Source organism: Sparus aurata, chromosome 22 (assembly GCF_900880675.1).
Source record: "Sparus aurata chromosome 22, fSpaAur1.1, whole genome shotgun sequence".
Classification (NCBI taxonomy): Eukaryota; Metazoa; Chordata; class Actinopteri; order Spariformes; family Sparidae; genus Sparus; species Sparus aurata.
Genome location: NC_044208.1, coordinates 11692444 through 11711528, shown reverse-complemented (window position 1 = coordinate 11711528; position 19085 = coordinate 11692444). Strand labels below are relative to the sequence as shown.

The 19085-nt window shown below is 39.6% G+C and overlaps 2 protein-coding genes across 3 annotated transcripts; one reads left to right on the top strand and one right to left on the bottom strand.

The window, feature by feature from the left end:
- Positions 1-181: 181 nt before the first annotated feature.
- Positions 182-7863, top strand: esco2 (establishment of sister chromatid cohesion N-acetyltransferase 2). Of its 2 annotated transcripts, none has more exons than XM_030405688.1 (15): positions 182-338; positions 1395-1463; positions 1629-1759; positions 1876-2185; positions 2310-2622; positions 2743-2864; positions 2944-3055; positions 3273-3336; positions 3538-3580; positions 4682-4820; positions 5118-5249; positions 5742-5831; positions 6043-6186; positions 6830-7014; positions 7164-7863. In XM_030405688.1, exons 2-15 carry the CDS (start codon positions 1411-1413, stop codon positions 7294-7296), a joined length of 1971 nt encoding a protein of 656 aa, XP_030261548.1. In that variant the 5' UTR covers positions 182-338; positions 1395-1410; the 3' UTR covers positions 7297-7863. The 2 variants fall into 2 exon arrangements, with proteins under 2 accessions (XP_030261548.1, XP_030261549.1); XM_030405689.1 differs by lacking the exon at positions 182-338 and adding an exon at positions 1156-1247.
- Positions 7864-8513: 650 nt separating this feature from the next.
- Positions 8514-17749, bottom strand: pbk (PDZ binding kinase). The gene is made up of 7 exons (XM_030404417.1): positions 17616-17749; positions 16911-17072; positions 16295-16434; positions 13485-13654; positions 12818-12947; positions 10115-10300; positions 8514-9212 (listed from the first exon to the last, which is right to left on the bottom strand). Exons 2-7 carry the CDS (start codon positions 17069-17071, stop codon positions 8980-8982), a joined length of 1020 nt encoding a protein of 339 aa, XP_030260277.1. The 5' UTR covers position 17072; positions 17616-17749; the 3' UTR covers positions 8514-8979.
- Between the last annotated feature and the right edge of the window lie 1336 nt (positions 17750-19085).

Below are 19085 nucleotides of genomic sequence, written 5' to 3'. Positions count from 1 at the left end.
GCTCTACTATAAAGGTCCGAAATGGCTGAAATAAAAAACGTTTGACGTGTAGAATTGAACCTACCTCATATACACGTAACTTCCGTGAACTGACTGTACAATTTCCTGAAGATTAATCTTTACTTTGAAAGCAGGAGCCAGAAGTCGCTCCATGCTTTTACGATGGTACCTTGACTAATAAAATGCAATGTTTCCGCTTCCGGTCCGATGTTGCAGTCTGGCGCGCGCTGTTCAAAACACCGAAAAGAAACGCGGGCAGAAGGAGCAGGAGAACCGCCAGGAACTTCAACTTTACAACAGCAGTTATCGTTTTGTGCAGCACGACAGGAACGTTTTCGGTAAGATACATACAGCCACACATCTGTCTTGTTGTGGTGTTTGAATACTTTGCTTGTTTCACTCCGAAATGGCGTATTTACTTCATGTGACGCAGATTAATTCAGAGACGCGTTTAGCCATAAGACGGACCTCCCTGGTGTTTCGATGTATTTATTAGCTATAAAACATAGACAAACATGGAAACAAATGGCTTAATCCTTCGGCTTGTGTTGATTAGGGAACCAGTGATGTGTCTGTATCGAGGCAGTCACTTTTGTATAAGCTAATCATCCCGCCAATTATCCATTCATCTCGACTTTCGCCCCTAAATAAGCGCTTCATTAGCTGACACGTAACGCTAAGCTAACGTTGGCTAAAGTTCGGGTCGAGATAATCAAAATGTGCACTGACTAAATAATATTTGGTGTCATTTCAGGCGTGAACCGTTAAGTCTAATTGATAGCGCTGATCAACAAACGCCCCTACTTGCAGTCTGTGTAGTTCAGCCTAAGTACGCTTCATGCAATGCGGCGTTGAGACACTGACGCCAAACTTAATTTGAAAATCTGTCATTTTTACCATTAAACGCACAAAAATGGACGAGTGATCCATTACGGGCAATCACGCCTCTTTCACTAATATTAAGGTTTGTGGCACTGAGTACAGCAGCTGTGAATGTTACAGAAGCAGTAGGGTTTATATCAGACAATGACATTGTGCACTTCTTTACTAAGCTCTGTAAGCCCTTGTTGCATTTTTTTAAACCGAGATACCATGGCAATTAGTAATCATTTAATCCTGATTTAGTTTTTAGCTACCTAACAACGTATCACTTCATTTTTGAGTCTAATAAATAACTTGGCTTGGAGAATTTCAGTTTTTGTAAATCCAGTATTTCAGTAAATTGTGAAATTACCAATGTGTTAAAGGTAAATCCTTCCTCATGTCTTTTGGGTTCTGGGGTATTTAAAAATGTGAGCTGTCCTTGCACAGACGAGAAACATTTTGAACGTGAAAAGTTGTAATATTTTAAATGTTAGCCCAGAATACCTACCAATGTTTCTCTGTTTTTGTAGGGGAAATTTGTGAAAAATGATGTCGACTACTACCAGGAAGAGAAAGCTCCCCTCTCTGGACTCTGACAGGTGAGTTGGGAACGCACTGGATTTGAGCAGTTTCAAATAAGATGACTGTTTCCACATGAGAATTTATTCAAATCTAAAGTGAAGTTTTCATCTTTTGAATCCTAATGAAAACTGCATTTGATCTGTGGCACATCTGTGACGGGCATTCTGTGTCTTTAACTCCAGTCAAGCGACCATGAAGGAAGTGTGTGAGGAGATGTCCCCCGTGAAGAGGAGATCCCCCAGGAAGAAGCGAGTCGGGCGTCTTGACAGCAAAAACTGCCCCTCGCCACAAAAATCTCCACGTAGGCTGACAGGTAGGGGGGGATGCATTAAATTATTAGTGTTCAAAAAAGCTCTATGCTTCTTTATATCACATACTTTCGCTCATGTGTGTATCATTTGTATCCGTTTATCCACATTTTTTACCTAGGCTCACCAGCCAAATCACCGCGTAAATCTCCATACAAACATACCGTTGTAACAAGCTCCTTCTATGGCAAGAAGAAGCCCATCTATCTCACTCCACTAGAGAGGAAGGCCATCAAGGAGTCTCTGCCTTCTCCTCCTCCTCCTCCTCTTCCTTCCCCTCCTTCCCAGGAGAAAAAGAAGAATAAGAAGAATGTTAAAGGAGGCAGCAAGCTGAGAAAGGTGGCTGCAAAATCTAAAACTATGGGAAAGATGGCGATCCAAAGCTATACGACATCTACAAAGGCCATCAAGCTGCCTAAACTCAACAACAGGTTTGTTTCCATATCAGTTGGACCAATCATAGATGCCTCTGTGTTCTTGTTTCTTGACATGTAGTTTTTAGTCATCAATTACCTCAAACATTTTTTGCAATTGTTGCACCATTTAATCGAACAGTGTCAGCTCTAAACCGGCGCCCACCTCTACAACCACGGCTCCCACCAGCAGCACCAAGCCAGAGTACAAGAAATCGATCACCATCTCTTTCAGTAGCCTGAAGCCCAAACCGAAGATCTTTGTAGGAGCTGCTTTCTTCGGCACAGGGAAGAAACCCACGTCCATGTACAAGAAATCTGTACCAAAATCCTCAAACAGGCCCGCTTCAGCCCCAGCGAAGAGCAAAGCTGCCCTGCCACCGACGAAGAGTGAGAAACCAAAGCAGCAGCCGACCGCTCTGCTGATGAACCAACAGCAGAAACCTCCTGCAAAGGTTAGTGGAGCCTTGGTGTTGGTTTCAAGTCTGCAGGCCAAAGACTAAGCATTTCATTTTTTTCAGGAGCAAATGTTGTCATTATAATGTAAAGTTGATGTGATCCCGTCCTTGTTGCAGACCGCTGTCCAGCCGGTGGAGACAAAAGAGCAGCAGCCGAGCACCAAGCAGAGAGCGAAGTTTGATCCGACAGACTGGCTGGACATGGTTGATGAACAGCCTGAAACTCCACAGGCATTAAGGTGCAAAGATAAAATATTTAATTTGGCATGTAAATAATGTTTAATGGTCACAATTTTAAAAACAAACAACTTCCTACAGTTCTCCTAAGATGTTAACCAAGAAATATGGGCTCACCAAGGAGCTGTTGATTGTGTTGACAAGGACCCCAACACCAAGTCCTGCATCCACAGCCTCACACCTCAGTACTCAGGTACAGCAGCATACACACACGTTCACATTATTATCATGATTATTGTATAGGGTTTCTTCTAGTTTCTCATATGTTTAAAACCTAGATCATCTAACTTCAGTTTACCAAAGCCTGATTTTAGCTGCCATTCGTGATCATTGCTAGAAATCAGTGGTTAAATAATAATGGTGTTGACCTTGAATTACTCAGCAATTCTCACAATGTTGAACTTTTTCAGGATGTTTCTCTGGCAGACCTGAGTGACATAAGTCCCACCAGTGCTGCTACCAGTCCACCTAAAGGTACACAGACCCGCACAGTGTTCACGTATAAATGCATCCCTTGCTGATTCAGATGGAAATACAGCTACTGTCTGTCACACATCAAACCCTGGAGACTTCAGAAGCTTCATCCAGTTCACTGTTTGCTGTTGGAACATTGCTTTAAAATATCACTCTTGTACCATGAAAGCTTTATTTTAAATAATTGTGTTTCTTCCTCAGAATCGGCAGCGTTGTATCCCATCTTTGGCTCTGCCTCCAAGAGGTGAGACAGTCTAATTGTCAACATTTCAGCAGTTAACGTGGCAGTATGAGGGATATCTGGAAAACAGGAAGCTGAGAATGCTTTTAGATAGGGCTGCACAATATTGGAAAAAACTGACATTGCGATTTTTCATCCTGCGATATATATTGCAGTAGGAAAAAATACAGGAATTTTCATCAGATAACCTGAATAGCACTTTATGTTAAGCTGCATTTCAAAATAAGCATTTATATTTCATATGAGCTCATTCATGCGTGCTTGCACCCTCCCAGAACTTCCATTCCCCACGCTGGCTTACTTTCATTTTTAAAAATTACGTCCATCTAATTTTCCTTCGGGCGGGTCGGGCGTCTGTAACAATTTATAGCGGTTCGGCTCGGGTGCGAAATGTAATTACTGCTACTGTAGGAAAACGGGTCGGATGCAGTTTTAAGTATGGCGTGTACGGGTGGGTTTTCAAAATAAGACCTGTGCAGGACTCTGCTGTGTGATACCGACGTAAATGGTCAAACAAATCAGCTGTGTTACCTCTCGTTGTGGCAACAGATGCAAGGCACAGTTGACACAGAACATGTTTGGTCAATATCACCCTTCTTGTACCCGTATAACTGACGTTGCTTTTCTTTTTAGCACCAAGTCTTCGTATTCGCGATTTTCTGTTGTTCGTTGCTCATTTTTCAATGTTACCAGCGACTCTCTCCATGTGCAGGAGCTTGGTCTGCTTCGGCACACTGATTAAGAACTAACGTGATTGGTGGTTCGCTGTGCATGCAGAGTCTGCATGAACAGTGTGTCAGGTTCCCTTGAAATTAGATGAGTTAATTTGCGTCCTACATCGCAGGCTCTGCGATGTGACTATTGCACACACGTACATCGCGATGGCGATGCTCAAACGATATATCGTGCAGCCCTACTTTTAGATTCTTGCAAGAGAAGATGGAAACATTTCTTCCAGCATGTTTTATTCTCTTCAGTAAATCAGGATGATGGTTAGCAAGAGGATGAGCAATGAAAAGTTTAACATTTCTCTACTTTTGACAAAGCCTTTTGCATTAACGCAGAACGTCACTAAAGTATGTTCTGTTATCTGCGTACTTGTAGGTCAAGGAAAGCTTTGCAGCCACCAGTGTCCAGCAGCACCCCCTCTGGCCCAATAACATCACTGCAGACTCCTTCCTCAGTCAAAGAGCGACCTGCTCGCAGGAGGAAAGAGAAACGGGATGACGATCAGCTCATCATTGTACGTTAATGTTGATATTCTTGGAGCCCTGAGAGTTTGGGACTAGCATGTATCTGAAAGCCCAGAGTATACTTTTCAAGGCTGCTGCAGATATTTTAGATTGTAGATTCATTTTGTGTGCCAAAAGTTCAAAAATCTTACTATGATTTTAATACCAACTACAGATTAGGTAAAAAGAAGGTTGGTAGGAGGGAAATTGGGTTTGTGTCAACTCCCCTTCGTTTATTGGACTTTTTGGACATATTTGTCTTCCTCTGTGTGTGTTGACTGTATTTTCCTCTGTATTTTGCTCATCAGGACGCAGGCCAGAAGCAGTTTGGAGCAACAACCTGTAGCTCATGTGGGATGGTGTACAGTGCAGACAACCCAGAGGACAATTTCCAACACACTCAGTTCCACCAGCGCTTCCTCGACTCCATTAAATTTGTGGTAAAACCTCCTTTCTTTAATCTCTCTTAACTCAGCAGTATGGAGACTTAAAGTTCAAGACATTCAAGCTATAAAACCATATAAAGCGTGTGCATTTAAAAAATGTTTTACAACTAAATATGTACCTGTCACCGCTTCTTTTGTTTTTGACTGTGCAGAGACATTAAAATCCCCCTGAGTTTTCATTTTGTGTTAAAAGTTGCTGTTTACCATGTAGAAATTACATTTGTCAAAGTCGGAGTGAACAGAATTGTCTGCGATCCTGATTGAACTGCACTATCGTCTCTGAAAATGGTGCAGGTCTTACCTGTAGTGCTAGCTGTCCCATTAATCTCTCTCTTCTTTGTCACCGAGTTGATTATGTGACTTGTTTTTATTTTTGAGTAGTTTTTATATTTTGCAGAGATCTGCTGTCAGGAGTTTGTTTCATGGGGAGTTTAGTTTGATCTCAAGTTTGTTGGATTGCAACTGCAGCTTCTCTTATGATTTCAGGGCTGGAAGAAGGAGCGGGTGGTGGCCGAGTTCTGGGATGGAAAGATTCTCCTGGTCATGCCAGATGATCCCAAATATGCCATCAAAAAGGTGTGGGGTTTGCACTTGAGCTTATTGTGTGTCACAAAATACTTCACCACTTAAGTCTGTAAAAATGACAGTTCAGTTTTCCCATCAGTCAAATGTGTGTCATATCTGATGTGGTTTGAAAGACTTACTGGGAGAACATGTTTGTCCTGCACAGGTGTTCAAAGTTGTTTATCCACGTTGGCCTTCTCCTCACAATGTGATTGTTTTTCAGGCTGAGGATGTGCGGCGCGTAGCAGACAGTGAGTTGGGTTTCCAGCAGGTGACTCTGAGCAGACCCACGCAGGCCAAGACATACCTCTTCATCAACACAGAGCGCATGGTGGTGGGATGTCTCGTCGCTGAGCCGATACGTCAGGTAGGGCTGGAGATGTGTGTGTGTGTGTGGTAGATTTTCTTTTTCACAGCTGTTCCCAACCACTTACAACAAGCAATGTCTACTTGTGATCCTGCATCACACTGGTGTCATGTCCTCAGGTTGTGAGCAGTTTAACCAAAAGGTTAAATTTTCCCTGTGAAGAGCATCGGAGAGAAGCATGTCCAATAATTAACGAGATTATGTATTATCATATGTAGAAAACAAGAGCTGCAACAGTTGGACAATCAAAAAGAAAATAATGGCTAATTATTATTTTGTTGGTTGATTGATTTAACATTTCTGAGGTTTTTAAAGCATAGATGTCAGGAATTGTGATTGTGAGAGCATTTTTTCCAGTGGCAGCCAAGATTAAAAACATTAGTGGTAGTGTAAATATAATATGAACAGGATGTTGAGAGGGTCAATTGGTTTTTTTTCCCCTCTACTTTACATTGTCTGCAAAAACATCACACAAAATTATTAGACTATTATGAAATGTTTTAAGCTTCAAGAAAAGCGGTGGGAAAGTTGATGCAATTATATAGAAATTATACATACACGCTCAACAGTAAATTGCAGGTCGTCAGTGCCTCGCTGATGTTGATTGGATCCTGACAGACAGTTTCACTTTTTGTCCCTTCAGGCTTACAGAGTCCTGGAGCAGCCAGACCGACAAAAAGACATGACAAAGGACGACTTCATGGAGCGACATCGAGCCTGGTGCTGCTCCACCTTCCCAGAACAAGCTCTGTGTGGCGTCAGTCGGATCTGGGTCTTCAGTCTGGCCAGACGACAGAGCATCGCTACCCGTATGTTAGACACAGTCAGGTATGATGTCACACCCAACAAAAACCTTATCATCTCATCTTTCCTGTACAAATGTAATGATACTTCAATCTTCAAACGATTCCCCAAACTGTGAAACCACTACAGCCATTATCATTCCTCTCAATAATCATAATTACATGTTATTTTAGGAGCAGCTTCATGTACGGCAGCCATCTAACCAAGGAAGAAATCGCCTTCTCTGACCCGACACCTGACGGCAAACAGTTTGCAACCAAGTATTGCAACACACCAACCTTCCTCGTTTACAACTTCATTGCATGAAGTGTGTAAAGAATAAAAGGAAATTAAAAGGTGCATTACTGTTTTAACTGACAAATTGTAATTACTACAGAAACAGATCCTCAGGCAGATGTGAAATTGTCTTTTATATGCAGAGCAATAACTGTTCAGGTTTTTAATTGTTGACTAGGACAGGCTTCAGTTTGTGTTGAATACTGTCTGATAAGCTTCGGTTGTATAATTATAATACATTCATGTTCAGGATTAAGTAGGTCTAGAGTTTTTAAAGGTACGCCTGTTCTCATCAGTATTTATACTCAGTACTGCTTTATTTGCTGCTGAATGTTTATGTCAGCAGTGTTTCCAGATGTTTATATTCTGCAGTGACTGAAAAATTCAGTGACTTTTGGAATTTGTTCATTTTTGTCTTTTTGCATCTCAGAAAACTGATGCATTCATTTCATTGTTCAGATAGCTGGAGGTATTCTGGACGTCTGTGGAAGGAAAATATATTGATAGACCTGTTGAAGGGTGGGTGCCGTTATTGTTTAAGGGGCATTCTACTTTTGTAAATGCACTTAATAAACATATTGCTTTTTGTTTTATGACCCTAATTGTGTTTGATTGCGTACTAACTAGTGGTAGACCAATTATTGGGGCCGATCTTCAGCGTTTTCTGATCATCAAATTGGTGATTTTTCTGTCACACTGATATAAACTAATTTAAAAATGTGCTAACTTAGCTCTGAAGCAGCATCCCCTTACTCATAGTAAATCTGAAGAAAAAACTGCAAACAGCTGGCCTGGCCCTATCAGAGGGCAGAAAAAATAGTCAATCAGCACTTCTAAAGCTCACTAATCAACGTGAGATGTTTTCATCTTTAACAAAAAAAAAGTTGTGGATTTACAATGACTTGTGTACAATTAGGTTGCTAGTAGGTGGATTTGTTGCACTTAAGCAGAAGCACATTGTTTCGCCTCTTTCCCAGCCTTCATGCTAAGCCTAGACAACCTGCAGCGTGCTGTAGAGTTGTATTGATCTTCTGTATAGTTATACACAAAGCATTTCTATTTGTCTTTTTTCTGGGGTGTGTTTTTACACTAGAAAATGTGTCGGGGACACAAAAGCAGATAGTATTGCTGTTTATCAAAGCTGCAACACGATCTACTACTAAACCTACAATTACATGTTGGCCACTGATACATCAGCAGAATTATATGCGAGATATTGAAAAGGTAAAATAAAAACAGTTCAAGAGTTTGATCAAGAAGTAAAGTTTACAGAAGTTGAGAAACAAACATACAGACTCTTCGAGAAGAATTCAGGAGAAGAAATTAAAAACATTGAAACAATAAAAAGTCACCATACATGGGGGGAAAAAAAGATAACATACAAATATTTGACAAGACGAATGTCCTCATGATTGTGTCAACAGAAAATGATGTACAGTATAGAGATTACACTATGCTTTTGTAGCTCATGTCTAGGCTGGATCCTCAACATTTAAGTTTCTTGGCGGTTTCTACTTCCGGTTTAACACAATAAACTAGTAAATAGGATAAACTGACTTGGATTTAGGTTGTGTTTATATACCCCGCAATCTTTAATATAAATCCCTGACAAAACTCCTTAAACCCGTCATTACATAGTAGTCTGGATCTTAATCACCGACAACATTCCTGACCTGTAGCTCTGAGATCAAAATGCAGAATTAGTTGTGTAAATCAGTCGATAACGATGACCTCACTGGGAGTTTTATCCAGCAGGCCGTTGCTCTCTAAAGCCTGGACAATCTGGCTGGCCGAAGGTCTCTTCTTGGGGTCTTCCTCTGTGCAGAGGTAGAAGAGCTCCACCATCCTGCGGTACGAGCTGCCCAGAGCCTCGGCATCCAGCGCTGGCCTCGTCCCCAACTTCTCGTAGTAGGAGTCCTCATCAAAACTGTCATCGATGGAGTCGTCTGAAATACGGATGAAGGATTTTTAACATGTTATAAAATCTAAACAGGTGATAGTAAAGTTATTAATATTAATTATAATTAAATAAATTATTAATATTAATTATAATATTTTTTTATTTATTTTTTTTTTACAATTTTTTGATTAAATATACAAATTTAAGCTAAAATTAAAGAGATGTAAAAGGAAAAATAATGACCCCTTCACACATTGCATACAAATGTAAAGAGTAGAGCTGCACGATATATCGTTTGAGCATCGCCATCGCAATGCACGTGTGTGCAATAGTCACATTGCAGAGCCTGCGATGTAGGAGGCAAATGAACTCATCTGATTTCAAGGGAACCTGACACACTGCGTATGCAGAGTCTGCATGCGCGATCCAACAATCACATTAGTTCTTAATCAGTGTGCCGAAGCAGACCAAGCCCCTGCACCTGGAGTGAGTAGCTGATAACAACATTGAAAAATGAGCAACGAACAAGAGAAAATCGTTGGAAACGAAGACTTGGTGCCATAAAGGAAAGCAACGTCTGTTATCTGTAATTATTTTTTGCTAGAACAAGGATGATATTTACCAACACATGGTCTGTGTCGACAGTGCCTTACGTCTGTTGCCACAACGAGAGGTAACACAACTTATTTCTTTGACCACTTATGTTAGTACCACACAGCTCAGTACGACAAAAACAGGTAAGATCAGTGCAGATTAATTGTCCACAAGATAGCAGCAGTGCAGCATAACAAAGTGCTATTCAGGTCATCTGATGAAAATTCCTGTATTTTTTCATATCGCAATATATATCGCAGGATGAAAAATCGCAATGTCAGTTTTTTCCAATATCGTGCAGCCCTAGTAAAGAGTGTAAATATCAGTGCTTCCAGAGGTCACAAAGCATCTCACCATCATCCTCTTCGTCATCGTCGTCCAGCATCTCCAAATGAGGCATGGCCAGAGTCATCATCTCCCAGAGAGTCAGACCGAAGGCATACATGTCAGCCTTGTCAGTGATCTCTCCTCCTTCCTCATCCAGCGCTTCCTTTGGTTTCCACGGCTCTGTGCCAATGTACACCGCCTTTGGATTGGACACTAAGGACAGAGAGAAGAGAAACGTTGTGAATTTAACTATTATCACAAAAATAAGAAGACCAGTAATCGGTCTGTGGTTGTACAATGGTATAACTTTTAAACACAAAGCACATGTTCAAAGCAAGATCCAGAAGACAGCAGTTAGTTTAAATCAAATTCAAAATGGAGGAGACCCCCACTGTCTGATGACAGGAAAGCACAAGAAGAGACTGAAGGATTAATGTTTCTGTCAGGGCACAGAAACAAAGCTAATCCACTGTCTTAAACAATCATTTCCACCCACATCTTCTTGCCAGTTCTGTGCTTGGTTCCATGATCACTCCCATTTATACACACTCTTACAAACACCATCCAAACTGCTCTATACGTTTTAAAAAAATATATCTTCATATTATTAAATCCTTGCAGTTGAACTCCCTTCATTTGCACATGCTCTATCATTCTGACATCTCTGCAGTAGTTCTGATGGCCAGACTCACTCCATTACTATGTTTTTACTCCTGTTAAACACTCCTGTGTGTATTGGTGTTTTGGAAATGTTATACAAGCTATTGGAAGCCTGATTTCCCTTGGGATCAATTAGCGTATTATCTAACTATTCTATCTACCTACCTACCTATCATCACAAACACAGACACGCAAATGCACTCTTGTTTCAATTATGTTTGATGAAAATCGTGCTGCTGAAAGAAGCCTATTCAAGAATGTTTATTTTTTTCATTTGGAACCAGTGGACTCGGTTGAGTGCCAAAGTCAGTGTTGGGCAACTGGAAAGTACTGAGATTTTTGTTTTTGGTCTTTCATGGAATTTTGTTGACATTAATGTCAGCTTTATCTTCATCAAAATAAATATTGGTCCAAAGTCAACACTGAAAAATATCCGTCACACTCAGTACTAGGGCTGGGCGATATATTGATATAAAACATATATCGATATATTTTTGAAATGTGATATGGAATTAGACCCTATCGCGTATATCGATATAGTTCAAATTTGCGCTGTGATCCTTGCTCCGGGCAAACCGCTGACCCGGAGCTCTCTGCACTGCTCCCCCCGCCCCTCCTCCTTCATGCACAGAGAGGGGAGGGGCTGGAACAGACACTCCGGCACTCTTCAACAAACTATTGTTGGCCCGCACTTTGGCCTTCATGCCCCATGAAAAAAACTCATCGTACGGCCACAGTGGCCTCTGTGCCCCTGGCCCGGTCAGCGTAGCGAGCTTGCCTTTAATTACAGCCACCTGAGTGCACAGTAGTCACTCACAGTAACTTCAGTGAGTTCGCGGTTCGCGCAGGTGGAGTCTCATCATCACGATGATCTCACGTGAAAGCCTCTCAAACAGCAGCAGCGTCTCAAAACAGAAGAACGAAACTAACAGCACAGCGAGCGAGCGCAGCCGGTTTTGACATGATACGTAACTGACTTATGTGGTAGGATTTAGTCCGGTAAAGTTGGAAATATATTCACAGATTCGAACTTCCCGGATCAATAACTCATAAGGGAAACCTTGTTAAAAAACACAACTGACGGCTCTTTCCTACAGTAGTAAGGAAGACAACGAGCTACAACCGTATTTTCATCAAAACGAGCGTCTGGACATTAACTCTGGTCTGTATGGTGGCCAGCTGTGAGACGAGGGCGCAGGGACCGTCTACAAAGTGCAACACCGAAAAGAGAAACTACAAAAAAAATTCAATAACTTCACCATTATTCAGAGTGTAGTGCCACCAAAATCACTCCACACATCAGTGGTCTCCTGCTGGTTATTCTACATTTTTTTTGTTTGGGAAAAAATGTGCTTTGCCATAATTTAGGGGAATTTCTATTGGGAGAAATATTCAATAACATTAATATTCAGTATAGTGTCACAAAACTCACCTCACCCTAATCCTACTTAAAAAACAAACTGTTTTCTAATGTGACATCAACTTGATATTGGTATTTAAAAAACGTTTTGATACATAATCCATGTGTTATTATAAATTAGGATGTTATGGTATCAGTCTGAAAGGTAAATCAACAAATTTTACTTAGTGGTCTTTGTGCCCTGTCATGTGGCCTTGGTGCCCCTGAAAAAAAAAAAGTGAAGGCCAAATGGACTTGCCCCTAAAATGAGGAATTTCCCACCCACATGTCATATTTGGCTGTGACTTTGACTGAACATTTGCTCTCAATTTGCAATAAAAATATTGGGATATATATCGTATATCGATATTCAGCCAAAATATATCGGGATATGACTATTGGTCCATATCGCCCAGCCCTACTCAGTACCATATCTGCTCAGTTGAAACCTTTTGGTTGATTGTTTTGGGTCTGAACAAAATCTCAACTGAGTGCCATATTTTTCCCTGCTCACCCATATCCAAAGTGACAGGGTCTCTAACTAAAGATTAAACATTTACATACTTTTGGCAAATACAGATGTCTGTATTATCTCTGAACAGTTAGCACTTTTGGGAAATCAGAGCTACTTGGATGACATTTATCTTGAATTCCATGAACACGATCATTACCTTTCATGTTCTCGTCCAGCTGCAGAGACACACCTACATCGCAGATCTTGACGGTCTCAAAGTCTCCCTTGATGACAACATTGCATGACTTCATGTCCCCGTGCAGCAGCTTCTTCTCATTGTGAAGATACTGTAGAGACAAACAACGCATTCCCTGATACTTGTGACATAACGCTTTCCTTCTGTGTTTATTTTGTTTCTGTTAAACAATCATGCTTTCTAAAAACAAATTAAAAGATGGATCAGGGAAATCTAATCGGGAAAAGAATGAAACAGTGATGTTTTGAGCGGGTTTTTGTTTGATTTCCCACAGATACTTAATCTAAAAACAATGTCTTCACTTAGTCTTCTTGACTTGTAACTCAAAAAATAGCAAGACATAAATAAAGGGCTGGAAAATGACTTTAATTCAGAGTTTGTACTGAAACCCCCTCTCCCCCACTTTACTCTTCACTTTAGTAAAAGAATAACTTTTCAGGTTATTGGAGGATGATTAGGATGAACAGGAGGTGAGATTAGCTTTAATTTTTTTTAAAGAAAGAAATGGAAGAGCAGCAGATCATGTCACATGAGTTTGCTACACATGTGTGACGTTAATCCATCTAATTGTATCCAATCCAGATAAGACGCTTGGTTTACACTAGTAAGAAGACAGTCCACGACTTACCTGAAGGCCACGAGCAACATGCAACGCTACTTTTTCTATGTTGGCAGCAGGGAAAGCTTTGAGGCCATCCTCTTTTCTCTTCTCTATCAGGTCGTTGAGGGACTGCTCTCCTCCGTACTCCATGGCCAGACACTTTGATCCATCTTTGGCCGTGGTAAAGGCACGAAATCCTGGAAATAAACCAATACATTTATTATGACGGAACAAAACAAAGCCTAAGTTTCAGCATTTGCTGCCACATTCATCCACACAACAAATGACTAGCAAGATAGTTGTTCCCTGCATGTTTCAGAATTTAGAAAATTTAGGAAATATAGAATCCTGTGGTCATTGTAGAGGGAAAGTGCTGTCGCTGTTCCGTCGGCGTATGTGTTGGGAGGCCTCTATCAATTTTATGATCAACTGTGATCATAAGTGTGAAATGTCCCTTAAGGCTTTCCTGTACACAAATAAGAAAAACTATACAAGTGAATTCAGGGACGCAATAATTCTTCCATGTATTCGCCTCTGAAGAACCGACACTGTTTCTTTTAAGGTTGCCACAAGTTTCGATAATAGATGTACAATCAGATTTTCTGTCCAAGGCTGCAGAAATATTTACACTATTCCAAAAGTTGTTTTTTTTTCCCTGCACCAGCACAGTGTGCAGGTTATTCAAAAAAACAACACAACAACAAAATAACCTCTATTTTTTCCTCACAGGAAGTTCTTCTTTTTTAAATAATATAAAATATTAGATAAAAACAGAATTATATTTCATAATACAAAGGCAAATATTTGTGCAGGAGAGGAAAAGAAGCCCAAAGGGCTTACATGAAATCCTCCCCCTCAATACAAAATCACTAAAACAGATTAACTAATAGAAAAAGAAAAGAGAAAAAAAAAGAAAAAAAGGGAAAGAAACAAAGAAAAGACACAATAAACAAATAAACACAGTGAAAAATATCCATAAAATTACAAATTCATTTCAGTTATACTAGACATGAGTATTATTTTGCCTGGATAGAAGATACCTCACCAGACTAGTCCTAAATATTTTGTAGGATGATATAAGCTTAAGAGACCTATCTAAAGAGTTCCAGAGTCGGGGGCCATGGAATTTGATAAAAGATTTATGACTGGATGTACGACAAAGAGGTAAATGAAAATTCTTCAGACCTCTCACTGAATAAGAGTCAATATCTGATGATAACAAAAAAAACTTATGAAAAGTGCCTGGAATGTCTTGTTTGTAATGAATGAATTTAGACATAAACAGACATGTTTGAAACATATTAATCGAAAAAATTGATAAAAGTTTAAATTTGCTAATTAAGGGTGCAGATGGTGCTTGATTAGTGGAATTTTAAATCATTCTCAAGAATCTTTTTTGAATTGAGAATAGCTGATTAAGGTATGAGGAATATGAAGCACCCCAAACAATGTTACAGTATGTCAAATATGGATAAATTAAACTGTGATATAACAGGACTGATTAACTAAGGAAGAGACTCTTCTGATAATGCCATAGGACTTCATAATTCTTTTGCATACATGCTCAATATGGTTTCCCCAGGACAATCTTTCATCAACTAATATACCAAGAAATTTTGCACACGATACTTGTTTGATTTCAATGTTATTAATTTTTAGCTTTGAGTCCTGCTTAGGAAAAGTTTTATTTTTGTTTCTAAAAAGTATATAATTTGATTTGTTTACATTCAAGGAAAGCTTGTTCATTTGAAACCATCTTGAGGCGTATTCCAGCATGGTATTGGCATTTCTGATTAGACATCCAAGGTCAGGGTGAGACATGGCAAAGTTAGGATCATCTGCAAATAAAATGAGCAGAGAAGACTCAGACATTACAGCGAAATCATTAATAAAAATCAAAAACAGAAGGGGCCCAAGAATTGACCCTTGAGGCACACCATAGTATAATTTTATAATGGTAAGCTAGAAATCAGTCTATAATTGTTAAAAACACTGGGTTTGCCTTCTTTAAAAAGAGGTAAGACCTTTGCCACCTTAAGATCACTAGGGACTACCCCAGTCTTTAGTGACACAGCAAAGACATGTGTTAAAGGTTTGCTAATAAAGGGAGCTACTTCCTTTAGGAGCTTAGCCTTGATTTCGTCGTGACCCCCTACTGAATTATTAAGATTTACAATGATGTTGATCACTTCATTAACTGTAGGTGGTTCGAAGTTTTGCAGGACAGGGAAGACACCAGTAATATTCAGAGATTTTCTTGGCAAAGGTGCTACCAACATTTACAAAGAAATTATTAAATTCATTTGCTATGTCAGAGAGATTGTAGAATGTGGACTTGCCATCAGTAAATTGGGATGGAAATTTTGCAGGTGCCTTTTTCTTGTTTAATAGTTCACTAATAATTTTTTATTTATTTTTTATGTTGTTAGTAGATTCTTTGAATTTATCAGAATAGTATTTCTTCTTTGCCATACGAAGTAAATAAGTGAACTTGTTTCTATATTTTTTATGTGTTAGAGTTCTGTGGAGTTGGATTAGAAATAAACCTTTTATATAATCTGTTTTTCTTCCTTGAGGATTTTAAGAATCCAGTAGTGAACCAGGGTTTATTAAAACCATGTCTTTTATTGATTTTGAGGCTTACAAGTGGAAAGCACTCATTAAATACGGTCTTCTACTTGCTGATGCAATGAAAGAGGTATCAAGTATCAGCTTTTAGCATTGCCATTGTATCGAAGTGTAAAATTCTGGTATCCTGACAAACTTATGTGTCTGTTTCACTGGTAAATTGATCAACACATCACAGTGACTGTACCACAAGTCTGTTTGTGTCTTACCAACAATATTTGGATGATTGATCCCTTTCAGGACCTTTGCCTCCGCATTCAGGCGCTTCTGGTAAACCGCCATCTGTTTGGTTGCACACCTGCTGTTGATCTTCTTGACGGCCCAGGGAGACGCATTCAGCTTTCCCATTCTAAGATCAATTTGATCAACAGCAAACACATTACAGAGTGACTTGTTTTCATATTATTTTAACACAGACATGAAAGTGTTCCTATGCAGTATTTTGGCAAACATCACCACTAATAAGGACTTGCTTGTTATAAGCACATTATTCATCATGTTAACTTAATAATCTTTAACAAAGGTTTAGGCTCTCCTCAGCTATCCGGTATGTATCCAAAATACACGTATCTGTTCTTTTTTCAATAAAATGTACATTTCAGAAGGTGTCCTCTTATCCGAGAAGTATTCTTTATGAACTAATCATGACAAAACTGCAACAGGCCCTGTCAGATATTTCAAATACAATGCCTGGCATGTACATTTACCTTTACCTATGAACAAAACCAGTCAAAACTGCCAGGAGTACAGTACATAAGTGTTGGATCTAGAGAACAAATGAGGAGATAGATGGTAAGTGACGTGTAAGTCTGTGTAACTACAGACCTGTTCATGAGGTAAACGTTGACTCCAGTGCCACAGCCCAACTTCTTCATGAAAGGTGAAGCAGGGATGGTGACGGGGGTCCCTCCGTTGCTTCCAGCGCTCTTAACTCTGACAGCTTTAGGGGTCTTGAATGCGCCCTCACTGGCGACAGGGGAGGCCATTCTGTCCAGGGAAAACAAATAACAGTAACGTTAGTTAACATGGGAAAACACTTAAAAAGGTTAATGTTTTATAGAAGCAAGCGCTGTTTCGTGTATGTGATACAAGCTGAATTCGAATCTGAGGTATCTCATGTTACCCACATAGTATGAATGAAGTGAATTTTGTCCATGAGTAAGAAAATGACAAAAAACGCCACATTTTGAATGGAGTCTGGCTTAATGGACCCTCATTCTTAATGGCGTCGTGAACGTCAGTCTGCTCAAAATGCTACAATAAATAGAGACATCTTAGACAGCTGCAAATTAGCGTTAAGTTGAATTAAAAGCGACACAAACTGTTAGATAGCTTGTTTGTCAACGATATCTTAATATTTAGTTAACATTTAGCCAGCAGTGACAAACTTAGCGTAAACGGCAGCTAAAATTAACGTCAACCGCTAAATCACTTGACAAGTTCCCGGTGTTAAGATAGCACAATTAGAGTTGTCATTATTGTGTTTTGAGTCAGCTAACTTAATCATTTAGCCCATAAATGTAACATTACCTGCGTTTCCTTTCTCTGTCACAACAAAACTGCTGCACTTAACGTTAAACGCGCCGAACATTCAAAATCCGCTCTGTCGCTGTACGGATGCCGCGTAGTAACAAACAGAGCGAGTGTTGTTCGCGTTTAAAAATGACAACAGCAGCGACTAAATTAAATATAGGTCAGTTGTTTTTAAACACTGTTGATGAGTGTTGATGATGAACTGTGAATATATAATAGCCACAGCGTTACCCTTAAACTATTTCAACATTGTTTTGAATAAAGTTACAGTTGTAATAAAGATGTTCGCCAGCAGAGGTCAGTAACGTTGTGGAATTATAGCAGTAGGTTGCAAGACTATAAATGTCCTAAATTGTTTGCACCAATGACTATATATGAAACATTTTGAGCTTCAATAAGTCATGATTAATTAGCAGGATAAAGACTTCAAATCAAAAATGGAAAACTGTGTAGCCTGTAAGCAACAAAAATAACATAAAATAACAAAAAACATAGATAATAATGAACTAAAATGTAATCTGGACTACCTCTAAAAAAATATGACAAGATCAATATTGAGATTACTAATCAACATCTTTCCTTAAGCCGAGAATATGATGCTGCCTCTTCCATCAAATGTTTTTCTTTGCGTTTACCAATGAAGACAAAGTCTCTTCTTCCCACATAGACGTTTTTCCAATCATATGTTTTAGAATACAGAATGTTAGGGCTTTTCTTTTCAATGATATACAATCCTTTATATGATAATCAGCCACACCTGCTTGGTTATTGGTGAGCCCTGTAATAAAGTGTAGTGATGATTTAAAGGTGCCACAGCCTCGGTTTCACGGACACATGTGAGCAATAAGATGAAGAAAGAAGAGATTTGTTTAAATTTCATCTCCCAGCATGTGTCTGTCCTTTCTTTAATGTCGGGGGCATGTCCGAAAGAATTTCCTCACTCTGATGCTGAAGCTGACCTCGACCTCGACTCTCATGATCCCATTTTTGTTTCATCTCCTTCACACGCTGCAGATGTTCCCGGCCTGCTCTCCTCATTGTGCAGATGGATAACCGTTTCATTATGAGGAAGAGGAGAAGGAATGCGGTCTGATGACAAATGGACATGAATGTGAAGACTGGGACTATTGCTTTTGTGTCTTAATCGTTCCCCCTGGAGTGAAATGAGCTAATGTTTGTGGGCTCTACTGCCACATGTTGTGGTGCGTTTTATAGAATAAGGATGGGTTACACTCTGGTCAGACCGCAGAGGAACAGGCAGTAAGACAAAGAAGAAGGCTAACTTGCATGAACAAGTAAAAAAAACAATTCCATTTTATTTAGTGTTTTATACAAAAAAATAAGACACTATTGTCTGAGTGAACTCCTGTTTTCTCATTTGCATGGATGATTCATGCTGCTTGGAAAAGGTTATTGCCATTGATGTACTTGTACATTTAAGTTTGAAGTTTAGGTTGTCTTTTACTG